Source organism: Pongo abelii, chromosome 4, assembly GCF_028885655.2.
Source record: "Pongo abelii isolate AG06213 chromosome 4, NHGRI_mPonAbe1-v2.0_pri, whole genome shotgun sequence".
Lineage (NCBI taxonomy): Eukaryota > Metazoa > Chordata > Mammalia > Primates > Hominidae > Pongo > Pongo abelii.
Window position 1 is genome coordinate 78,764,873 of NC_071989.2, and position 25,609 is coordinate 78,790,481.

A 25,609-nucleotide genomic window follows, 5' to 3' on the forward strand; every position below is an offset into this window, starting at 1 on the left:
TAGTTATATATATTCTTAATGGGAGGAAATAACTTGTTATATTAATAATAATTTTTGTTTTTATTTCAAGATTGGAATAATTGTAACTAAAAGTAAAAGAGCTGAAAAATTGACTGAACTCTCAGGTATGCATAAAATTACCTTTACATGACTCAAGGACTTTGCTTTATTTACCCAACCTCATAGCCCTGTTTATATGGCTGCTTAATAAGTAACATGAAGGGTGGTTCCTCTGTCTTCTCTAGGTGAAACAATTTAATAACATCTCCCCCACCATTATATTCTTAGGATACAAGGTTAACTATTCTAAATTGAGTTCTGCGTTCTGCATAGTGGTAAATAATACTACATTGAATATAAATGTTTTTATTTAAAAATCTATATGTGCTTATCCTGAAAAATTTTTTTTTCCCTTTTTTTTTTTTTGGAGATGGAGTCTTGCTCTGTCGCCAGGCTGGAGTGCAGTGGCGCGATTTCGGCTCACTGCAAAGTCTGCCTCACGGGTTCAAGTGATTCCCTGCCTCAGCCTCCTGAGTAGCTGGAACTACAGGCGCCCACCACCACGCCCTGATAATTTTTTGTATTTTAGTAGATAAGGGGTTTCACCATGTTGGCCAGTATGGTCTCGATCTCTTGACCTTGTGATCAGCCCGCCTCAGCCTCTCAAAGTGCTGGGATTATAGGCTTGAGCCACTGCACCAGGCCTTATCCTGAAAATATTAAAATACAGTTATTGTAATGATTTATAAAATCCAGTTAATCTTAAAATTAAATTCTTAAAAAGTTAAGCATCTAATTTAAAAGGGAAAAAGTATAAAAATTAAACTGTAGCTATTGCTAATGAATCAATTTTTCTGCTTTCATGACATACCTAACTGAATTTTAGTTTCAAAACGTAGTAATGGCATTTTTTATTTGCTTTGGTATATATGCTGTTACAAATTTGCATCACTGATTCTATTTTATTTTCTGTGAAATACACTTTCCCTTAAATCTGGTTTTCAACCTTTTATCCTTGCCAACACACATAAGGAAATGACATACTTTCTTCATTAGTAGTTTTTCATTAAATGACATACTTTCTTCATTAGTAGTTTTTCATTAAATGCAATGAGGAGTGAAATGTACATTGGCCTGGAGTGATCCAAGAAACTAAGTTGTGAGTAACCAAAAGAATGTCACACTAGCTTAAGTGCAGAAGGAAAATTTTTGGCTATGTTCAAAGGTGGGCCAATTCCATATATAGTTGCTGCATATGTTGGGGTCCTGGCTTTGTCTGGCTTCATTCTCTGATAGATTTTCTGGAAGTTGAAAAGATGTCTCTTAATTGTGCCAGTCTACATTGTATCTGTAGCCTATAGCTTCAGCACACGTCTAGGGAGAACTCTGATTGGCCTGACTTAACAATCTGCCCATCTATGAACAAAGTGGCCAGGGAATGAAGTATTTTGTTTGTAGGCTTCGATTGCCTGCCGTTGCCCAGAGCAGGATAGAAGTAGGGTCAGCACCACATGAACTAAGCAGGATTATTATATAGTGGAAGAAGGATGGTTCCTCCAAGGTAGGGATATAAGGTCAATATTTTCCTCTCACTTTACCCACCCCGAATTACCAGCAGTTTTCTATTTCTTCTTTTCTTTTTGTTTTATTTTTTATTTTTTTTGAGGAGTCTCTCACTCTGTCGCCCAGGTGGTGCTGTCTTGGCTCACTGCAACCTCCGCCTCCCGGGTTCAAGTGATTCTGCTGCCTCCCCGTCCCGAGTAGCTGGGATCACAGGTGTGCGCTGCCACGCCTGGCTAATTTTTTTATTTTTAGTAGAGACGGGATTTCACCATGCTGACCAGGCTGATCTTGAACTCCTGACCTCAGGTGATCCACCCACCTCAGCCTCCCAAAGTGCTGGGATTACAGGCGTCAGCCACCATGCCCGGCCCCAGCAGTTTTCTATGGATGTTAGTGAAGTCATGTATAAAGATGAAAAATACTCTGGAGATTCTGACAGGCCTCTTGAAGCCACCTTTTTTTTCCTCCAATCAGACCACTGCTGTAAACCACACTGACACTATTTTGGTGTGTTTTTTCCTATACCCATAACACAGTGGGAGATTAAAAATAATTTTGTAGGGTAGGAAGAGAAGTGGATAGAGAGCCAGGAGATCTAGGTTTGGGTGCTGCTGGTCCTGCAGTTAAGTAGGCATATGTCTTTGGGCAAGTCATTTCACTTGTTTAGATTAATTTTCTCACTTATGAAGTGAGGGATTTGGACTGCTTAGTGAGGTACTTTTCATCTCTAAAATTTATGAATCTAAAATACTTGCAGTAAATATTAAATATTACAAATGGTTAATTTTTTAAAACTTAGATGAGTAAAAACTCAAGGGAGCTCCAAGTTGATGAATAGACAAAGAAGACATGATTCACACAGAAAAAAAAAAACCCAGAAATTAAATAAGGGAAACTAGTAATCCAAAAAAACTCCACCGAATTCCATAACATTTTATTTTTTAATATATTTTTAATGAGCAAAATTAAGTTTCAAAAGCAATATGTTGCTTGTGGAACCACAGAGAAACTTGTTATTTATAGTGCTGATAGTCTTACAAATTAGTTCAATATTTTTTAGAAAAGCATAAAAATTTTTCCTGAAATTATATTTAGGGAATGTTCTGGAAGGAGAATGATGACTCTACAAAGATACTCTTTGTAACATTATGTATAATAGTGACAGATTAAAAATGAAATGTTTAATAGTATACTTTGATGGATTATATTTTATGACAAAATCAATTTAATGATACTTAGGTTATTGATTGATACGAAGACAGTGCTGAAATGGAAAATGTTTATGGAATACGATATTTCATTGAAACTCAGATTCCATCAATTACAAGATACTTTTATAAGCCATTAAGAAGGAAAAGTCCTAGTAGTTAAACTTTGACACAGTATCAAATGATATATGAGTTGGCTATACTAACTTCTTGGTAATTTGACATGTCTGTCACTTTGGGGGCCGGGCGTGGTGGCTTACACCTGTACTCCCAGCACTTTGAGAGGCTGAGACGGGAGGATTGCTTGAATCCAGGAGTTCAGGACTAGCCTGGACAACATGGTGAAACCCTGTCTCTACCAAAAATATACAAAAAAATTTAGCCAACTGTGGTGCTGGGCCCTTGTAGCCCCAGCTACTTGGGAGGTTGAGGTGGGAGGATGGTTTGAGCCTGGGAGGTGGAGGTTGCATTGAGCCAAGATTGCCCCATTGCACTCCAGCCTGGCAACAGATATATATATATAATCTAACTATAAATAATATAAAAAATTTTTATATTAAAAAGAAAAGGATTTGGCAGCTTCTCCCCCCTTCATTTGAATTGCTTGGCATAAGATAGACAATCTTTTCAGATGCTATTTGGTAAGAGAAGATAACACAGCTTTGTCTATTTGTGGGAATATTCCTTTCTTAGGTCTTGTAAAGCTCTTGATTTCTTCCCTCAAGAAAAATACGGAATTGCATGCATTCTTCCATCAATATTTGATTCATTATAATAAATTTATGCCTCACTGCTGTGTTCCACACCTTTCTACATAAAAATATAGCCTTTTGTATTAACAGCATTTCTAAAAACATTTTATTGTTTGTTTTTTGAGATGGAGTTTCACTGTTGTTGCCCAGGCTGGAGTGCAGTGGTGCAATCTTAGCTCACTGCAACCTCCACCCTCCGGGTTCAAGTGATTCTTGTGCCTCAGCCTCCCTAGTGGCTGGGATTAGAGGTGTGTGCCACCATACCCAGCTAATTTTTGCATTTTTAGTACAGATGGGATTTATACCATGTTGGCCAGGTGCATCTTGAACTCCTGACCTCAGGTTATCTGCCTGCCGTGGCCTCCCAGAATGCTGGGATTACAGGCATGAGCCACCATGCCTGGCCTTAAAAACATTTTAAATGGCAGTTAAACTCACCATGAAGAGGACAATGTACATAATGCAATTGAAGCAACAACATATGAAGACCTATGTGTAGGTTCACATATGAGCAGGCAAAGACTATGTTACAAGTGCTGCTGGCTACCAGTGATTATTAAACACATGCTGATTTGAGAGATGTTAAAATGTGAAAATGTATTGGTCTTAAAAATGATGACATATGGAAATATTAAGAGTAAAAAAATGCACTGTAGGTTAGCATTATTTTAAAATATGTATGCTAGTCTATAAGGAGATTATTTGTATTCTGTTTTTCAGTATGAAGTGAGACTGTTTACAAAATATTGCAGATAAAATTCCAACAGAAATATAAATTGAAAGGATTCTGTTGTTCAACATCACAGATATGTAAATTTTGAGAGAAACATAAACGTTTTTAATATATAGGACTTTATTTAAAGATCTTATTTCTATTTTAGGAAACCCAAGAAAACATATAACGTCTTTGAAGAAAGCTGTGGATATGACCTGCCATGGAGAGCCATCTCTTTATAATTCCCTAAGCATGGCTATGCAAACTCTAAAGTTAGTATTATATATTATGTATAACTGAATTAGAAGTTTTTTAAATGAGTTAAGTTGAAGTGATATGTTAATATGGGGCCCATAAACCCAGCTATAACAAAATTGTTAAGTACGAAAATTATGTACTGTCATTTATGATGTTTAGTGTGGTGTTGGTTAGTAATTTTTATTTTACATTTTAGTAAGATATTGTTAAAGGTTTTATAAAAATATAATTTAAAACTGTCGGCAATATCAATGGTACAAAAATATGTTGATGAAAAAATATTTTATTAAAATGAGATTTAATGTAGTATAATAATTGTAAGTTGGGTGTACCTTTATTAACATTTATTAATTTATTTTGAAAGTAATGGCCAAAACCACAATTCCTTTTGCACCAACCTCATATATCTGTAAATTAATAGATATGGCAAGTTCAGCTATATGGAATAGAGCTAAGACCCCAAAGGAAATACTTGGTATAGTTAAAGCCATAAAGCTTTTATATATATATATATATATATATATATATATATATATATATATATATATTTTTTTTTTTTTTTTTTTTTTTTTTTTTTTTTCCCAAGACAGAGTCTTGCTCTGTCACCCAGGCTGGAGTGCAGTGCCGTGATCTCAGCTCACTACAACCTCCACCTTCTGGGTTCAAGTGATTCTTGTGCCTCAGCCTCCCTAGTAGCTGGGATTACAGGTGTGTGCCACCATGCCCAGCCAATTTTTGTATTTTTAGTACAGATGGGGTTTCACCATGTTAGCCAGGCTGGTCTTGAACTCCTGGCCTCAAGCGATCCGCCCACTTCAGCCTCCCTAAAGCTTATATATTTTATCTCTGGATAGTCTGCCCTGGCTCAGACTTATACCTTTACATAATAGATATTTTTCTAGTTTTGAATGGATGAGAAGGAGGCAACACATGTAATAGAGGTAAGTACAGTAGCAGGGTCTACCAGTGAGACCTGAGAGGATAACAATGAAAATATAAGCAGGAAAGCTATAACTAACTGATAAAATTGCTGCAGAAAGCATAAAAACGTCTATTTAGTATAGGTGAAAACTGGTCACCACAACTTAAAACTCTACAAGCTATCATTTTAATTAAATGGTATACAAGATTAATGTTCATGATTATTATGACTGAATTACTATGAAGTTAAATTACAATAATCCCCCCTTATCTGTGGTTTCACTTTCCAGTTTTAGTTACTCTTGGTCTGAAAAATATTAAATTGAAAACTTCAGTAATAAATAATTCATAAGATTTAAGTTGTGTGCAATTCTGGGTAGCGTGATGAAATCCTATACCTTCCCTCTCTGTCCTGCCCAGGACGTGAATCATCCCTTGGTCTGTAGATCCTCACAGTATATGCTGCCCACCCATGTAATGGCCTAAGTCATCAGATTAACTGTTGTTATTGACTGTCAAAAGTGTTGCAGTGTTTGTGTTATTTTACTTAATAATGACCCCAAAGTGCAGGAGTAGTGATGCCGGCACATTGTTATAATTGTTCTATTATTAGTTATTGTTGTTAATCTCTTATTGTGCCTAATTTATACATTATTGATCATAAGTGTGTATGTAAGGCACACCTCATTTTGTTGCACTTTTATTGCACTTTTCAGATAACTTTTTTTTTTTTTACAAACTGACAGTTTATGGCAACTCTGTGTTGAGCAAGTCTGTTGGTGCCATTTTTTTTAACAGCATGTGCTCACTTCATGCCTCTATATCACACTTTGGTAGTTCTTGCAATATTTCAAGCTTTGTAAATTATTGTTATATCTGTTATGGTGACCTGTGATCAGTGATCTTTGATGTTACTATTGTAATTATTTTAGGGCACCACAAACTGGGCCCATATAAGACAACAGACTTAATTGATAAGTGTTATGTGTGTTCTGACTGCTCCACCAACTGGCTGTTTTCCAGTCTCTCTCCCTCTGTTTGGCACCCCCATCTCCTAAGACACAAAAATATTCAAATTACACCAATAATAACCCTCCAGTGGTCTCTGAGTGTTCAAGAGAAAGGAGGAGTCACGTATCTCACTTTAAATCAAAAGCTAGAAATGATTGAGCTTAGTGAGGAAGGCATGTCAAAATGCAAGGCTGGCTGAAGGCTAGGTCTCTTGTGCTAAACACTTAGTCAAATTGTGAATGCAAAGGTAAAGTTCTTGAAGGAAATTAAAAATGCTGGGCTGGGCGTGGTGGCTCTTACCTGTAACTGCAACACTTTGGGAGGCTAAGATGGGAGGATCACCTGAGGCCGTGAGTTTGAGACCAGCCCTGGTAACATAGCAAGACCCCCATCTCTACCAAAAAAAAAAAAAATTAGCCAGGCACAGTGGTGAGCACCTGTAGTCCCTAACTTCTCAGGAGGCTGAGGCAGGAGGATTGAGCCCAGTAGTTTGAGGCTGCAGTGAGCTATGACTGTGCTACTGTACTCCAGCTTGTATGATAGAGCAAGATCCTGTCTCAAAAAAAGAAAAAAATAATGGAAATTCAAAGTGCTGCTTCAGTGGATACATGAATGATAAGAAAGTGAAACAGCTTTATTGCTGATATGGAGAAAGTTTTAATGGTCTAGATAGAAGATTAAAGTAGCCACAACAGTCCATTAAGTCAAATCCTAATCCAAAGCAAGGCTCTAATTCTCTTCAATTCTATGAAGGCTGAGAGCAGTGAGGAAGGTGCAGAAGACAAGTTTGAAGCTAACAGAGTGAGCTCATGAGGTTAATGAAAGAAGCCATATCCAAAACATAAAATTGCAAGAGGGGCTGGGCGTGGTGGCTCAACGCCTGTAATCCCAGCACTTTGGGAGGCTGAGGTGGGTGGATCATGAGGTCAGGAGTTCAAGACCAGTCTGGCCAACATAGTGAAACCCTGTCTCTACTAAAAATACAAAAAATTAGCCAGGTGTGGTGGTGTGTGCCTATAATCCCAGCTACTCGGGAGGCTGAGGCAGGAGAATCACATGAACCCAGGAGGCAGAGGTTGCAGTGAGCCAAGATCGCGCCATTGCACTTTAGCCCAGGCGACACTGTGAGACTCCGTCTCAGGAAAAAAAAAAAAAAAAAAGTGCAAGAGGAAGCAGCAAGTGCTGATGTAGAAGCTGCAGCAAGTTATCCAGAAGATCTAGCTAAAATAATTGATGAAGGTGACTACACTAAATATCAAATTTTCTTTTCTTTTTTGTTTTTGAGACAGGGTTTTGCTCTGTCACCCAGGTTAAAGTGCAGTGGTACAATCATAGATCACTGCAGCCTCAAACTCCCAGGCTCAAGCTATTCTCCCAGCCCCCCAAGTAGCAGGGACTGCAGGCATGTGCCACCACGCCCAGCTAATTGTTGTTGTTGTTGTTGTTGTTGTAGAGGTAGGGTTTTGCCACATTGCCCAGCTGGTCTTGAACTCCTGGGCTCAAGCAGTCCTCCTGCCTCTGCCTCCCAAAGTGCTGGGATTACAAGTGTGAGCCACTGCACCTGGCCTCATATTTTCAAGGTAGATGAAACAGCCCTCTGTTGGAAGAAGATGCCATCTAGGATTTTCATAGCTAGAAGAAGTGAATGCCTGGTTTCAGAGCTTCATGGTATAGGCTTCCTCTCTTGTTAGGGGCTAATACAGCTGGTGACTTGATGTTGGCACCAATGTTTCTTAGCATTCTGAAAATCCTAGAGTCCTTAAGAATTATGCTAAATCTATTCAGTCTGTGCTCTGCAAATGGAATAACAAAGCCTGGATAACAGCACATCTGTTTACAGCATGGGCTTACTGAATATTTTAAGCCCATTGTTGAGATATATCTCAGAAAAAAGATTTATTTCAAATTATTATTGCTCACTGACAATGCACCCAGTCACTCAAGAGCTCTAATTGAGATGTACAAGGAGATTAATGTTATTTTCATGTCTACTAACATAGCACTCATTCTGCAACCCTTGGATAAAGGAATACTTTGAACTTTCACATCTTGATTATTTAAGAAATACATATCATAAGGCTGTGACTGCCATAGATGGATCTGAGCAAAGTACATTGAAAACCTTCTGGAAAGAATTCACCATTCTAAATGCCATTCATAGAAGGAGGTCAAAATATCTACACTGGCTGGGCATGGTGGCTCATGCCTGTAATCCCAGCACATTGGGAGGCCGAGGCAGGTGGATCACTTGAGGTCAGGAGTTCAAGACTAGTCTAGCTAACATGGTGAAACCCCGTCCTCACTAAAAATACAAAAATTATCTGGACATGGTGGCGCATGCCTGTAATCCCAGCTACTGGGGAGGCTAAGGCAGGAGAATTGCTTGAACCCAGGAGGCAGAGGTTGCAGTGAGCCGAGATCACACCACTGCACTCCAGCCTGGGTGGCAGAGCAAGAATCAGTCTCAAAAAAAAAAAGAATATCCCATAAACTTAGTTGATAAAGCATCAGTGGGGTTTCAAAGGAATGACTCCCATTTTGAAAGAGGTACTACTATGAATAAAATGCTACCAAATAGCATTTGCATTCCTTTCATGAAAGGAAGAAGTTGACCCATGAAGCAAACTACTTTGTCTTATTTTAAGAAATTGCCATAGCCACCTCACCCTTCAGAAAGCACCTCTCTGATCAGTCAGCAGCCATCGATATCAAGGCAAGACTCTCCATCAACAAAAAGATATTATTCACTGACAGCTCAGTCGATTTTTAGCAATAAAGTATTTTTCATAAAGATGTGTACATTTTTTTTTAGATATAATGCTGTTGCATACTTATTAGACTACAGTATGGTATAAACAGAACTTTTCTTTTTATTTATTTATTTATTTTTGAGACGGAGTCTCGCTCTGTCGCCCAGGCTGGAGTGCAGTGACGCGATCTCGGCTCACTGTAAGCTCCGCCTCCCGGGTTCACACCATTGTCCTGCCTCAGCCTCCCGAGCAGCTGGGACTACAGTCGCCTGCCACCATGCCCAGCTAATTTTTTTGTATTTTAGTAGAGATGGGGTTTCACCATGTTAGCCAGGATGGTCTCAATCTCCTGACCTCGTGATCCGCCCACTTCAGCCTCCCAAAGTGCTGGGAATACAGGCATGAGCCACCACCCCCGGCTGTAAACAGAACTTTTATATACACTAGGAACCCTGAAAGTTCATGTGACTTGCTTTGTTGCAAATATTTATTGTGATATTTGCTTTATTGCTGTGGTCTGGAACCAACCCTGCAGTATCTCCAAGGTATGCGTATATAGGGAAAAACATGGTATAATCAGCCCTCCAAATCCTGGGTTCTGCTTCTGTGAATTTGATCAACCACACATCAAAAATATTTGGAAAAAAATTGTACCTGTACTGAACAAATAGACATTTTTTCTTGTCATTATCCCCTAAATAATAGAGGATAACAATTATTTACATAGTATACATTGTATTAGGTATTATCAATAATCTAGAGACGACAAAATATATGGGAGGATGTGCATAGGTTATATGCAAATATTACACCATTTTGTATCTGGGACTTGAACATCTGCAGATTTTGGTATCCATAGGAGGGCCTGAAGTCAATCCCCCAAGGATACCGAAGGACGACTATATATATAGGGTTCAGTACTATCCTTGATTTCAGGTATCCACTGGGGGTCTTGGAATGTATCCTCTGCAGATAAGAGGGGACTACTATATAGTCTTTGAGAAAGAATTGTGTGCTACTATTTTGAAGCCACGTCTATACACTTTAAAGCTGATCCATATGATATTGCCACATTTTAGTTTAAAGTTTATCCATATATTGTTGTATTTTTTATTCTATACTTTAGACTTTGTATGAAACAAACCTACTAGAATGTAAGTTTAATGATGTCGGGAACATTGTCAGTCTTGTTTATCACTCTATACCCAGAACTTGAGAGTACTCAGTAAATATTTATTAAATGAATCAATTAACAATTTTTTGAAGTGCGTAGCTCATTTTAGAAAAATTTACATTAAAGTGTTTAAAATATACTCACAACCTGTTCTTGCATTGTTGAAACAAATGAGGTATTCTATAGTCTAAATGTGTAATCCTATGTTTACTATTCTTTCTGGGTAAATTTTTTGGTAGTATAATTTGTTGTACCTAATTGGAGTGTATTTTATCTTTCTTTTAAGACACATGCCTGGACATACAAGTCGAGAAGTACTAATCATCTTTAGCAGCCTTACAACTTGCGATCCATCTAATATTTATGATCTAATCAAGGTAGACCAAAAAATCAAAACCAAAGTTACAACTGTAAAGAGAATTCTGTAGCAAATTTATTTTTATATATATATATTTTTGTATGTGTGATTCATCTTTGTGGTAGATGTAGTGAATTTATTACTAGTTTTCAGAGCATTCTTTATTTTTCAAATACATTAAATCTTAAATGTTTTTCTTCTTTCCTAAAACTATCTATCTACTTGGATTTTATGAAGACCCTAAAGGCAGCTAAAATTAGAGTATCTGTTATTGGATTGTCTGCAGAAGTTCGCGTTTGCACTGTACTTGCTCGTGAAACTGGTGGTATATATATAATTTATTTAATATTTGCTCATAATTACTGTGTAGGAAATAATTTATGAATTAAATTAGGATGTTTTAATCTGGTCTGAGCTACTAAACTTAAAGTAGTCTAAAATATGGGCGGTCATCTTAAATATATCATTGATTCCATAAGAAATCATCTCAAAATGCAAAGAGTTTTCAGTACTTATGTCAGTATTTAGAGGAAGTATTATAACTCTTGGAAAGCTGGAAATTTTACTGTATGTAATTCTTTATAAACATTTTATAACTTGTCTTTAATTAAATTCTAATTACAGTCCAGGCATGATGGCTCATGCCTGTAATCCCAACATTTTGGTAGGCCAAGGCAGGAGAATCACTTGAGGCCAGAAGTTTGAGATCAGTCTGGTTAACATAGTGAGACCTGTCTCTATTTATATGTTAAAATAATAATAATAATAATAATTGTAATTACAGTTATTCCTAGAGAAGTTGATTTAGATATATTATTTAAATAAGGTTTTAAAAGTGATAATTTAGCTAAAATCATTATTTTGAAAATGTACATTTTCAGATGATAAAACTTTTACAGAATTACATAGAACGTATAGTTCGTTATGTCTATGAAGCTGTTTTTTTTCCCCTTTTCATCTTGGTAGGCACATACCATGTTATTTTAGATGAAAGCCATTACAAAGAGTTGCTCACACATCATGTTAGTCCTCCTCCTGCTAGCTCAAGTTCTGAATGCTCACTTATTCGTATGGGTAAGTGTTCTTATGTTTTTAAAAAATACATATCTAGGCTCTCTATTTTCATTTGCACAAGTTATTGTAATATTTAAGAATTTTTAAAGAAAAAATATGCTTGTTGAAGCAATTTTGGAAAGTACAGAGAAGTGGAAAAAAAAAATTAAAACTACCAGTAGTCCTGTCACCCAGAAAATACTGTTGGCTTTCTTTATTTTTAAGGCTAGAAAGGTACAAACTGTGTTTATAGAAAAATACTTATATTAAGCCGGGCTCAGTGGCTCACGCCTGTAATCCCAGCACTTTGGGAGGCCAAGGTGGGCGGATCTTGAGGTCAGGAGATCGAGACCATCCTGGCTAACACGGTGAAACCCCATCTCTACTAAAAATACAAAAAATTAGCCTGGTGTGGTGGCAGGCGCCTGTAATCCCAGCTCCTCGGGAGGCTGAGGCAGCAGAATGGCGTGAACCTGGGAGGCAGAGCTGGCAATGAGCCGAGATCGCTCCACTGCACTCTAGCCTGGGAGACAGAGCAAGACTCTGTCTCAAAAAAGAAAAAAAAGAAAAATACTTACATTCAGAAATTTTTAAAATCAGCTACAAAGGCCGGGCATGGTGGCTTATGCCTGTAATCCCAGCACTTTGGGAGGCCGCGGCTAGCAGATCACCTGAGGTCAGGAGTTTGAGACCACCCTAGCCAACATGGCGAAACCCTGTCTCTACTAAAAATTACAAAAAAATGGCTGGGCATGGTGGCAGACGTCTGTAATCCCAGCTACTCAGGAGGTTGAGGCAGAAGAATCGCCTGAACTCGGGAAGCGGAGGTTGCCATGAGCTGAGATTGCGCCACTGCACTCCAGTCTGGGTGACAGAGCAAGACTCTGTCTCAAAAAAATAAAAATAAAAATAAAATAAGCTACAAAATTCTCTGTACTGTATGATCAAAGCTGTGTAATATAAACTGTGCAAAGACAAAGCTTGCAGGGAAGTACACCAAATTGCTCAAAGGAGGGGAAATTACTGGTTTTGGATCACTTTTTTTTTTTTCTTTTTTCTTTTTTTTGAGACGGAGTCTCATTCTGTTGCCTAGCCTGGAGTGCAATGGCGCGATCTCAGCTCACTGCAACCTCCGCTTCCCGGGTTCAAGCACTTCTCCTGCCTCAGCCTCCCGAGTAGCTGGGATGACAGGCGGGCACCATCACGCCCAGCTAATTTTTGTATTTTTAGTAGAGACGGGGTTTCACCATGTTGGCCAGGCTTGTCTTGAACATCTGACCTCATGATCCGCCCGCCTCGGCCTCCCAAAGTGCTGGGATTACAGGCTTGAGCTACTGTGCCCGGCCTTGGATCACTTTTTTAAAATGTTATTTTCTTCTATTTTACAAAAATGTTACAATGAAAATTTATTACATTTATATTGAAAAAAGGTATAACTTTTAAATAGAAAAATAATCTCCTTATTTAATATATGTATTTTTAAATGTTAATGAAATAGAATGCTTTTCTACTTTTGGCCTTTTCTATTACTAGTTGACCTCTCTTTTCCACAGTCTTCTCATGTGTTTAATGATGTCAGTAACTGTCTACCTTATTGTGTGTTTCAAGGATTGAGTTAATACAGATGATGCATTTAGAATAATGCTTGATGTAAACATTCAATACATTTTAGATCTTATGTTTAGCCAATCTTTTTGATTTACTGATATATTTTCTTATTTCATTTTAAAGTTATTTAAATTTATAATTTATTTGTTAGAGTCCTTTAGGAATGTTAACCCTTCTCAGTCACCTGATGCGAATATTTTTCTTGTTGGTTATTTGCCTTTATTTTTATTTATTTGTTTTGATATATAGATACATTTAAATTTTTTATGTAATATATCTTTTTAAAAATGGTTTCTGTTTTTACTGAACATGTTTTCAGAATTTAAAATTATATATGGAAAACAAATTACATGAAAGATTTGAGCATTTCAAAATTTTAAACCTAAAAGTCTAAACTTAGATAAAATGAAGGTGTACTATGATGTCTTCAGTTGTATCAGAAATGATGTAAAAATTACAACCTCTTTAAAAAGTAGTGTTAATCATTATTAAGTTAGAAAATATATAGCTGGGCATGGTGACAGATGCCTGTAATCCCAGCTACTTGGGAAGCTGAGGTGGGAGAATCGCTTGAACCCAAGCGGTGGAGGATGCAGTGAGCCAAGATCATGCCACTGCACCCCAGCCTGGGTGACAGAACAAGACTCCATCTCAAAAAAGAAAAATATATATATATGAACTTCAGAATCTGAGGTCATATATAGACAGGTGTTTCCCCCGTTTCCTCTACTTTTTCTTGTAGCTTGGAATTAGTTTCATCATGCTGTCATAAGCTTGTCTGAAAGGTGGTAAAGTGATATTTTGTACAACTTCACTGGCTTTTTGATAAGAACATTTTTAGGTTCTTAGTCCTAGAATTCTGCTGTTTGCTTGGAAAAAGAAAGTAATACATTTTCTTCTATGAAGGATTTCCTCAGCACACCATTGCTTCTTTATCTGACCAGGATGCAAAACCCTCTTTCAGCATGGCGTAAGTAAAGACCTTGAAAATATCAGTGATCATGTTTTTACATTTTTAATTCCTTCTTTTAAGTTATAAATTCAAAAGATAGGCAATGAAGACTATCTCTATATACTTGTATGGAGTGATCTTCAGGATATATTACTAAGTAAAATAGTAAGTTTGAGAGAATTTTGTAGTATGCTACTAATCACCTAAGAAGAAAGTAGAGATGTAAGTGGATATATATACTTGTTTATGTTAATAATAAAAACAATAGTATGGAAATAATAAAAACTTAAAAGGGGTGGAGGGCGAAATTTTTTTTTTTGATGTTTACCTCAGTGAGTGTGTAGGGAAAAGCAAAGGGATAGACCCTAGACTTTTCTGAATGCATCACTTAATGATAGGGATACGTTCTAAGAAATGCGTCATTAGGTGATACCATCATTGTGCAAACATCACAGAGTGCACTTACACAAACCTAGATAGTGTAGCCTACTAACATCGCAGTTATATGGTATAGCCTATTGCTCCTAGGCTGCACACCTGTACAGCATATTGTGTGCTGAATAATGTAGGCAGTTGTAATGTAACACTTAGTGTTTGTGTAACTAAACACAGAAAAGGTGCAACTAAAATGTGGTATTATCTTATGGGACCACTGTCATATATGTGGTCCATCATTGACCAAAATGTTATATAGAATATTACTGTACCTTGTTTTAACTTCAGAGCTTTGTATTTTACATAATTATAAAACAAAATTAAATTTAGGAGAGTAATTCTTAAAAATCACAAACAAGATTTCTGCCTCCAGCCAAAAAGGTGTAACAGGGACTAGATTTACCCTCCTGTCAAAAAAAAGCAGACAAAATATATAAAACAGTGGTTTTCAGACATTAGACAGCAAGCCTTGCTGATAATGATCCCTGAAAGAAGGGAAACAAATGAGATGGGCCCTAAGAGCACTCCAGCTTACTGCCTGGATGGAATTTCCAGGCTGCAGACAGAGGCTGGAGATGTTGTTGAGTTGAAGAAACAAAGTTCATCTTTCAAGGAGGCTGAGATGGCGATAATTTTGCAGGTCAGAGTACTGGAGAGGAAAGATCTGTACAGAGAGAACTCTCTGGGGAGTTGCAGAGACTTGCTCATGAGTCAGCAGCTGAGTGTTGATCAGCACTTTTGTGTGAGGAGACTACTGGAAGTCAGGGAAAGAATCACTGGAAAGCAGCAGACAGAACAATTCCCAGAGCTCACACAGAGAACTTTCATGTTCTCACCAGTCTGTATGAAAATACCTCTTAACATGACGGGCATTGAATAGAGTCCACAGTAATGGGATCGAGTTAATTCTATCACAAGAACTGGAACCAGAGGGGAGAAAAAAAAAGAAAGGAAAAATCTAGACTAACAACTGTTCTGGACCAGCCTAACAAAGCTTAAAAGCAAGTTTTGAAGAGATTAAACTATTTCCAAGTTAATGAAGTATATTCTAGAACAAACCCTTAAATATTTAAGGGAATACAAAAAAAAGAAAAAATCCAGCACCCAAAACAAAGCAAACTTCACAATGTCTGGGAAAGCAAAATTCACAATCCCTGGCAGAAATTACCAGGGATGCAAAGGAAAATATGACCCATAAAATGGAGAAAAATCACAGAATGGAAACATACCCAGAAATAACCCAGTTGGTAGAATTAATAGACAAAGGGTTGGGTGCAGTAGCTCATGCCTGTAATCCTAGCACTTTGGGAGGCTCAGGTGGGCGGATCACTTGAGCCCAGGAGTTCTAGATCAGCATAGCCAACATGGCGAAACCCATCTCTACTAAAAACACAAAAATTAGCCAGGCCTGGTGGCGCACGCCGGTAATCCCAGCTACTTGGGAGGCTGAGGTACAAGAATCACTTGAACCCAGGAGGTAGAGGTTGCAGTGAGCTGAGATCGTGCCATTGCACTCCAGCCTGGGTGACAGAGCGAGACTCTTATCTAAAAAAAAAAGAAAAGAAAAAAAAAAGAATTAGTAGACAGAGATGTTAGAACAGCAATTATAAATGCACTCTGTATGTTCAGGATATTAGAGAACATGAGAATGGTAAGAAGAGATAGGGAAGGTATAAAAAAGACCCAAATCAAACTTCTAGTGATGAAGAATACAGCGTTTTAGATGAAAAATGTATTGGCTGGGATTAACAGCAGATTAGACACTGCAGAAGAAAAAATTAGTGAATTCAAAGATAGTAATAGAAACTTTAAAAATGAAGAGAAGGTCCGGGTGTAGTGGCCCACATCTGTAATCGCAGCACTTTGGGAGGCCGAGGCAGGTGGATCACTTGAGACCAGGAGTTTGAGACCAGCCTGGCCAACATGATGAAACCCCAGCTCTACTAAAAATACAGAAATTAGCTGGGTGTGATAGCACGTGCCTGTAATCCTAGCTACTCAGGAAGCCAAGGCACAAGAATTGCTTGAACCTGGGAGGCAGAGGTTGCAGTGAGTTGAGATTGCGCCACTGCACTCCAGCTTGGGCAATAGAGTGAGACTCTGTCTCCAAAAAAAATAAAATAAAAAAACTGAAGGGGGGAAAATAATGAATGTAGCATAATTGAGCTATAAGACATACTCACAGATTTAAAAATAGACTTTTAGGCCAGGCACGGTGGCTCACACCTATAATCCCAGCACTTTGGGAAGCTGAGGCAGGTGGATCACTTGAGGCTAGGAATTCAAGACCAGCAACATAGTAAGACCCCCATCTCTACAAAAAGTTATAAATTTTTTTAAAATATAGACTCTTTTTTTTTTTGAGATGGAGTTTCATTCTTGTCACCCAGGCTGGAGTGCAGTGGTGCAATCTCAGCTCACTGCGACCTCTGCCTCCTGAGTTCAAGCAATTCTGCTTCAGCCTCCCAGGTAGCTGGGATTACAGGTGCCTGGCTAATTTTTGTATTTTTTTAGTAGAGATGGGGCTTCACCATGTTGGCCAGGCTGGTCTTGAACTCTTGACCTCAGGTGATCCACCCACCTTGGCCTCCCAAAGTGCTGGGATTACAGGTGTGAGCCACTGCACCTGGCCAAAAATACAGACTTTTAAATAGATTTTTAAATAATGTCAAGATTTTAAGGTCACGATAGTGTGCTTTCCTGCTCTAACTTTTCAGATCATTATATATTACCTTTTTTCCCCCTACAGGCATTTGGATGGCAATACTGAGCCAGGGCTTACATTAGGAGGCTATTTCTGCCCACAGTGTCGGGCAAAGTACTGTGAGCTACCTGTTGAATGTAAAATCTGTGGTAAGAAACCAACTATTCATTATTCAGTAAATCTTGAATGACTTCTTATCTGTATTGCTGCTAAAATTAATGTAAATGTTAAGTTATTGATATGTTCCTGGATTTAATTTGTGCAAAGAAAAATAGATTACTTTTTAAATTGTGTGCCCAGTACTCCACTTCCAGGTATAAATGTAGCATTCTAGTTTCCTGATCCTCTTTCTGAAAAAAGTATATTCTTTAAAGGCAGTGCAGTAGATGTAGTAGACATTTTTCCATCTCTTACCTTTATAAAGTAAATATATATAAGAATGAAGAATTAAACTAATAGAATTGTCAAATTTTATTTCATTTATAATATAAGTAAGCAAATAGACCAAGACAGGTTGGTTACACACTTTGTGACAGAACTAAGACTCCATTCTACAATCTTCTGTTATAGCCACAGGTAAAATTAATAACTGCCATCCTAAAAGAAACTGAAAATATTCTGCTGAAGTTACATCTTTTGGCTTTTCAGCCGTTGTCTTCATGAGGTTTGGACTACTCAACATGTCTCTCTGCTTAATGTGTTAGGTCTTACTTTGGTTTCTGCTCCGCACTTGGCACGGTCTTACCATCATTTGTTTCCTTTGGATGCTTTTCAAGAAATTCCCCTAGAAGAATATAATGGAGAAAGGTATTTCAGTTTGGACTAATTTATATCTGTTATAAGTGGTAAGCTAATGTTTGAATAGATTGTTACTACCTTAAAAAATAATCCGATTAACTTGGACAAGAGTACTTCTAATATGGAAGATGAGATAAAGAATGCCATGGTTATGATTGAAATGACTCATTGCTAAATAGATCTGAATCTCCAGAAACCAAATAATTTCACTAAACCCACCTATGTATAAATAAGGGTGATGATTGTACTACTAAATCAGTTTTCCAGAAGGAAAAGAACAAAAGCCCTGATTGGTAGTATTTGCTGATTTCCATGGTTTGAATACTCTCACCACGGCCAGTTTTTAGCTACCAATTAACAACCAGCTCTCTTGAATACATATTTAACAATATATCCTTTCGAGCCAGTACAATCCAGTCCTAGCACACTACTGAAAATAAGAGGTTCATTCAGCACTTTGGGAGGCTGAGGTGGGAGGATCATTTGAGGCCAGGAGTTGAAGACTAGCCTGGGCAACATAGTGAGACACCATCTCTTAAAAAAAAAAAAAAAGCTGGGCACGGTGGCTCATGCCTGTAATCCCAGCACTTTTGGAGGTCAAGGCAGGCGGATCACCTGAGGTCAGGAGTTCAACACCAGCCTGAACAACATGGAGAAACCCCATCTCTACTAAAAATACAAAATTAGCCCAGTGTGGTGGCGCATACCTGTAATCCCAGCTACTTGGGAGGCTAAGGCAGGAGAATCGCTTGAACTCAAGAGGCAGAGGTTGCACTGAGCCAAGATCGTGCCATTGCACTCCAGCCTGGGCAACAAGAGCGAAACTCCATCTCAAAAAAAAAAAAAAATCTGGCATAACATAATTTATCTAAAATCTTTAAGTATTTTTATGAATGCTATTTGTGTGAAATACAACAAATAAGGTCTGAAATAGAGGTAGTCAATCTTTTATAGAATAGTTTTCAGAAAATAAAGATTTACTACTTTTAAGAACATCCAGGATTGGCTGGGCACAGTGGCTCACGCCTGTAATCCCAGCACTTTGGGAGACCGAGGGAGGTGGATCACCTGAAGTCAGCAGTTTGAGACCAGCCTGGTCAACATGGTGAAACACCGTCTCTGCTAAAAATACAAAAATTAGCTGGGTGTGGTGGGAGGTGCCTGTAATCCCCAACTACTCCGGAGGCTGAGGCAGGAGAATCCTGCTTGAACCTGGGAGGCGGAGGTTGCAGTGAGCCAAGATCACACCATTGCACTCCAGCTGGGCGACAAGAGCGAAACTCCATCAAAAAAAAAAAGAAATCCAGGATTTAGGAATCACATTAAACATTTACTGGCTAGCAGAAGACAATTATGCATCCATCTTGCTTTTCACACTTAAATCATTTGGAAGTCATTTAATATCACCATATCTAGATCAATGTTGTTTTTGAAATTGTTGCATATTTCAGGGATAATTATGGTTTATATAACCAATTGCTTCCTGTTGGATATTTAAGATTTTTTTTTTTTGCTATTAACAAATAATGCTTATATCTATATTTTTGAACATTTGTACAAGTATAAATGCATGGTAAATTCCTAGAGGTAAAATTACTGAGTCAAGAGTTTTACATGTTTTGTGAATTTTGATAGATATCGTAAAGTTGTTCTTCAAAGAAGTTTCATTTATTGTTTTCCCACATGTAGCCAACATTAGGTATTATGAAACTTTTTTATATTGGCCAAAACAGGCAAAAGAAAAAAAAAGTCTCATTGTTTTAGCTTGGTATTTATTTGCTTATGGTTGAGGTTAAATATAGTAGAAATGAAAAACCCAGTACTGTAAAAGATAGAGGTGAAGAAATATTCCAGGAAGTACAATAAAAGGAGTAAAATAAGGAGGTTCAAATAGGACAGTAAAGATAAGAATACTGGTGGATTTATCCAGAAGGTCCAATATGAGAATGATATGAGAAAAAAAGAAAAAAAGTAGGATAGAAAATCATCGAAGACATAGTTCAAAGAAATTTTCTATTGAAGGACAGAACTTTCTAGATTGAAAGGGCCTGTTGGCTGGGAAGGGTGGCTCATAGCTGTAATCCTTGCACTTTGGGAGGCCAAGACTGGGGGGTCACTTGAGGCCAGGAGTTCCAGGCCAGCTTGAGTCACACAGCAAGACCTCATCTCTACAACGAAGATAAAAGAAAGGGACTGCCAAGTGCCTAACGTATTGAAAGAAGACAGACCCCATAATTGTGAAATTTCAGAATATACAATAAATCATTAACCCTAAACATTTCCAGAGAGGAAAAACTAGGTCACACACAAAGGATCTGGAATTAAAATTATTTGGCTTCTCATTAGCCACACTGGATGCAGAGAGGGAGCAGCCACCTTCAAAGTTTGTAGTGAAAATTGTTACCAACTTAGATACCCAGCCAAGCTATCAGTTACGTGTAGGTAGAATAAAGACATTTTCAGACTTATAAGGTCTCAAAAAGAGATTTTTCTGGGGAAGGTCTGGAAGAGGTAGGTGATTCAAAGGAACTGAGAGAATGACATGGGATCTAGTAATATGAATATAATTCAAAACAGGCTAAAGAACGGCCTAGGATGATGGTAAGGAGAAATTCCAGAATGATACCTGTGTGTCACATATGGGGAACCGTCCAGTTTGGAGACAGTCAGAGTGCTCCAGGAGAGAGATCACCAAGGGGATGAAAACTGTAGAACTCCTGATGTATTTGAACATATTGAGAGGACAGTTAGACTATTCCAGAGAAGATTAGGCCTGAATTAGTGTCAATTACATAGGAAATTAACCTTGGGAATAGCAACACAGTATTTCCAGGAAAAAAATGTTTTAAATAGGGGAAGACTTATGGTTTAGCTGAGAATATTTTTATAGGCATAGTAAACTAAACATTGATTATTGTTGTATCCAAAAGGAAGACGTAACTATGTAGAAAGAATTGAGAATGACACTAGTTAAATATTTATGCATTACTGGGTTCAAGATGGTTGAAAGAGAATTAAATTCTCTTCTTTCGTAGTTGGAGATTCATAGCCAATAACTGTGACGAATCACAAAGTAGCACTTATTAGAATAAGTGACTATCAAACAAAAATTTGAAAGTGCTTCTGGCTGGGCATGGTGGCTCATGCCTGTAATCCTAACACTTTGGGAAGCCAAGATGGGAGGATTGCTTGAGCCCAGGCATTCGAGACCAGCCTGGGCAATATAGCAAGACCCTGTCTCAATAAAAAATTAGCCAGGCATGGAGATGCATGCCTGTAGTCCCAGCTACTCAGGAGGCTGAGGCAGGAGGATCACTTGAGCCCAGGAGGTTAAGGCTGTAGTGAGACGTGATAGCACCTCTGCACTCCAGGCTTTGAGACAAAGCAAGACCTTGACTCGAAAAAAAAGAAAAATAAAGCATGCTCACATTTAACCTTAATTAAAATAAAAACTAAATTTTGGGCTGTCAGATGACCTTGTATATACTGTGGGATTTTTAAAAATTATTGGTATTATTATTATTATTATTGTCTTTTTGAGACTGAGTTTCGCTCCTGTTGCTCAGTGTGGAGTGCAATGACACCATCTTGGCTCACTGCAACCTCCGCCTCCTGGGTTCAAGCGATTCTCCTGCCTCAGCCTCCCTAGTAGCTGGGATTACAGCCGCCTGCCATCACGCCCAGCTAATTTTTGTATTTTTAGTAGAAACGGGGTTTCGCCATGTTGGCCAGGCTGGTCACGAACTCCTGACCTCAGGTGATCCACCCGCCTCGGCCTCACAAAGCGCTTTGTGGGCCTCACAAAGTGGCGTGAGCCACCGTGCCTGGCCTATTGGTATTCTTAACTCTTTTTCCTGAAAGTCATGTGTGAAGACAAGTACATATTATTTAAAGGATTCTAGTTATTGAGATTTTCCTGAACTATTTTAATGAGTAAATTCTAAGAAAAAACTGATTGTTAAACTTTTTTTTTCAGATTTTGTTATGGATGTCAGGGGGAATTGAAAGACCAACATGTAAGTTCTTTGGCTTTCTAAATACTAAGTAATGTACAAGAAATATTGAAATAAATGGTACTATAAGTTTTCAACAGGTTGTTAAAGACCAGGCTCATATCAGTTTATTTCTTGTAAAGATAATGACAATAGGTGAAGGTAAAATGGGAACAAAATAGTTTAAATAGTAGTTTTGTTATTCTGCATTCTAATTTTTGCTATAAAGATATTTTGTAATTCATCTTTTTAAAAATTTTTTTCTTCTTTTTTAAAATTCTTTGATTGTTTTGTCTACTTTGGTACACCCTTGTAAACATGTAATTTGTCTTTAGCTTTCAAGCTAAACTGCATTTAGTCTTAAAGTATTTAAAATATTTTCTTCATATTATACTTTAAGCTGTGTGATAACACATTGAAGTTGTTTAAGGTGGCCACAGATAATAGGTGATTCTTCCATTATGCCAATGAGAATATTTTTTTAAATTTTGAAGAGGACCAACTTTAATATATAAACTGGTATATTTGTAAATAATATGGATCACTGTCTAGCTTTAAGTTTTAATTTAGTTACATGTTCATATTTAAAACTATATATAAAATAATCATTAGAAGTATTGCTATTCCACGGTCACAATTTATAAAGTAATTTTATTAAATTTTATATACCTCTTTGACATCAGTAGCTTCCTCTTAACTGGAACCACTTTTTGAATCATTTGACAGTTTTTTGGTTTTATTTTCTGAGACGGACTCTTGCTCTGTCACCCAGGTTGTAGTGCAGTGATGCGATCTTGGCTCACTGCAACCTCTGCCTCCCGAGTTCAAGTGATTCTCGTGCCTAGACTCCCAAGTAGCTGGGATTATAGATGTGCATCACCATGCCCAGCCAATTTTTGTATTTTTAGTAGAGACTGGGTTTCACCATGTTGACCAGCTGGTCTTGAACTCCTGGGCTCAAGCAATCCGCCCGCCTTGGCCTCCCAAAGTGCTGGGATTACAGTCATGAGCCACCACACCCGGCCTCATTTGAGTTTTTAAGAATAGGTCATTGTGTTGTTTGAGATTTATTTATTCATTCATTTTATTTATTTATTTTTTTATCCAAAGCCAAATACTTCTGAGATTTAGTGATTTTTGAATCTGTGTATGAAGCTGCCCTGGAAATTTTATCCCAAGGCGCAAGTACTCATATATGTAATGCTGAAAGAACAAATGTAGTTTTTTCCTTTCTGTTTGTCTTATCTGTGTCATTTGACATATTTTTTTAAAGGTTTACTTGAAAGGGAAATATAACGTTTGCAATTGTGAGGTCATTCCCTAAGAATAATTAAATCTGTGTTAAATTTTTATGGTTCTCTTTTTAATTGAATCAATCAGGTGGTCTTGCTAAGCATTCAAAAGTGGCGCTGGTTTGAAGCTCATATGTCTTTCCTAAATCTTAGAATGAAATAATTGAGAGCGAACTATAATAGAATAGACTTTAAAGACTCAAAAACAAAATCATTCCTTCATTTCTAAGGGACAGTTTTGGGGAAAAAATTAATTGCCTTAGATTTGAGAATATAGAGTACATTGGAAGTAATAAAGTAGGCAGCGGGAAAAAATTGGTAGAGATATAAAAGAGCAAAGCACACCTTGAATGTCATCTAGCTGTGCTGTAATTAACTTTTGGAAACTAGTTTATCACTTTTCTTCTTTTCACTACAGGTTTATGTTTGTGCTGTGTGCCAAAATGTTTTCTGTGTGGACTGTGATGTTTTTGTTCATGATTCTCTACACTGTTGCCCTGGCTGTATTCATAAGATTCCAGCTCCTTCAGGTGTTTGATTCCAGCATGTAGTATACATTGTATGTGTTAAAAAGAAATGTGCAACTGTGAATAAAATGACTTCTTTAGAAGAAGCTTCATTTAAAACAAGAAACAATAATCTGACTTAAGAAACTTTTTGCTAAGAAAATGTAATATCTTATTAAATTTTAAATTTGTGTTGTCACAGAAATACCTGAAATTCAGTATACTTCATTCAATTAATTTTCTTTTCTATTATTTTGAGTTATACTGTTTTCAAAGTCATTATGCAGTATGTATAAACTACTTATAATAATTAAATTGATGTGATAATTGTATGTTTTTATAATTAAATACAGAATCTTTATGATTTATGTTAATTTATTAATTTAGTGTAAGAAGAAAGTTGTCTAAATGTAAATTCAGTGTAAGATGAAAATTTATCAATAGTTATGAAATTAGGCTGGGCGCTGTGGCTCACGCCTGTAATCCCAACACTTTGGGAGGCTGAGGTGGAAGATCACCTGAGGTCAGGAGTTCGAGACCAGCCTGGCCAACATGGTGAAACCCCGTCACTACTAAAAATACAAAAAATAATTAGCCGGGCATGGTGGTTCATGCCTGTAGTCCCAGCTACTTGGGAGGCTGAGGCAGGAGGATCGCTTGAACCTGGGAGGTGGAGGTTGCAGTGAGCCAAGATCATGCCACTGCACTCCACCCTAGAGTGAGACTCCATCTCAAAAAAAAAAAGTTATGAAATTAATACATACGAAATGATGTACTGCTACATCCACCAAAGAGGTCTTTTTAGATTTAACCAAACATCTGGATTATGTTTATCAAGTTAGTACATCTGAAATTATTTGTGGCTATGACCAACAGAAGTCACTTTATATTAAACATTCAAACTCACAAGACTGCCATGGCCATACTTGGTACCCGCTTACTCAGAAGGATATTAAACAGAAACAACAGCCTGCCAGCACAGCATCAAGCAGTCCTCATTAGCAGTGGAAGTCCTTGTAGCAGTCCACTAGTACAATTTAGGCACAAGGAGCTAAGATCCTCCACAGGCATGAAGGAACCAATATCTCTTAACAATTCCATAAACACAGCTTCCAGGGTATCCACAAGGGATGTGTCAAGAGTCACTACACTCAGGAAAGCCTAAAGCTTGAAGTCTCCATTAGATTATTTATAGTGCATCCCAATCCAGTTACGTAACAATTACGAGTTATTTTTACTATAAGCAAAGTTGCCTGAAATCATAGTTGATACTAACCATGGTTAACAGAGCTCTAAAAGTTTGACAGAAAGTGAGATTCAGATCCTTTCACTCTCATATGCTAAACCTTTTGCTTTACTCTGGGTCATCAGAGAAATTTAGGTGAGAATGTATGATGAAGTCTGTGTTTTAGATTCAATGCAGATATATCATTATAGGCAGAACCCTTTTCTGGTTATACCCAGTTAAGAGTAAATCAGGCTTTCGGCCCAGACGGGCGGATCACGAGGTCTGGAGATCGAGACCATCCTGGCTAACGCGGTGAAACCCCGTCTCTACT

The 25,609-nt window shown here is 37.6% G+C and overlaps 1 protein-coding gene across 9 annotated transcripts in view; it reads left to right on the top strand.

Annotated features, from left to right (window-relative positions):
* Positions 1–24,414, top strand: part of LOC100456237 (general transcription factor IIH subunit 2) — a 32,395-nt gene extending 7,981 nt beyond the window's left edge. For all 9 annotated transcript variants that reach the window (XM_009240788.4, XM_054555613.2, XM_054555614.2 and 6 more), the window contains 10 exons: positions 71–125; positions 4,405–4,510; positions 10,639–10,729; positions 10,948–11,035; positions 11,677–11,784; positions 14,278–14,341; positions 17,508–17,611; positions 18,167–18,269; positions 22,237–22,276; positions 23,963–24,414. In XM_009240788.4, coding sequence (XP_009239063.1) covers positions 71–125; positions 4,405–4,510; positions 10,639–10,729; positions 10,948–11,035; positions 11,677–11,784; positions 14,278–14,341; positions 17,508–17,611; positions 18,167–18,269; positions 22,237–22,276; positions 23,963–24,082 — 879 coding nt within the window. In that variant the 3' untranslated portion in view covers positions 24,083–24,414. The remainder of the gene's footprint in view (positions 1–70; positions 126–4,404; positions 4,511–10,638; positions 10,730–10,947; positions 11,036–11,676; positions 11,785–14,277; positions 14,342–17,507; positions 17,612–18,166; positions 18,270–22,236; positions 22,277–23,962) is intronic.
* Positions 24,415–25,609: the final 1,195 nt, after the last annotated feature.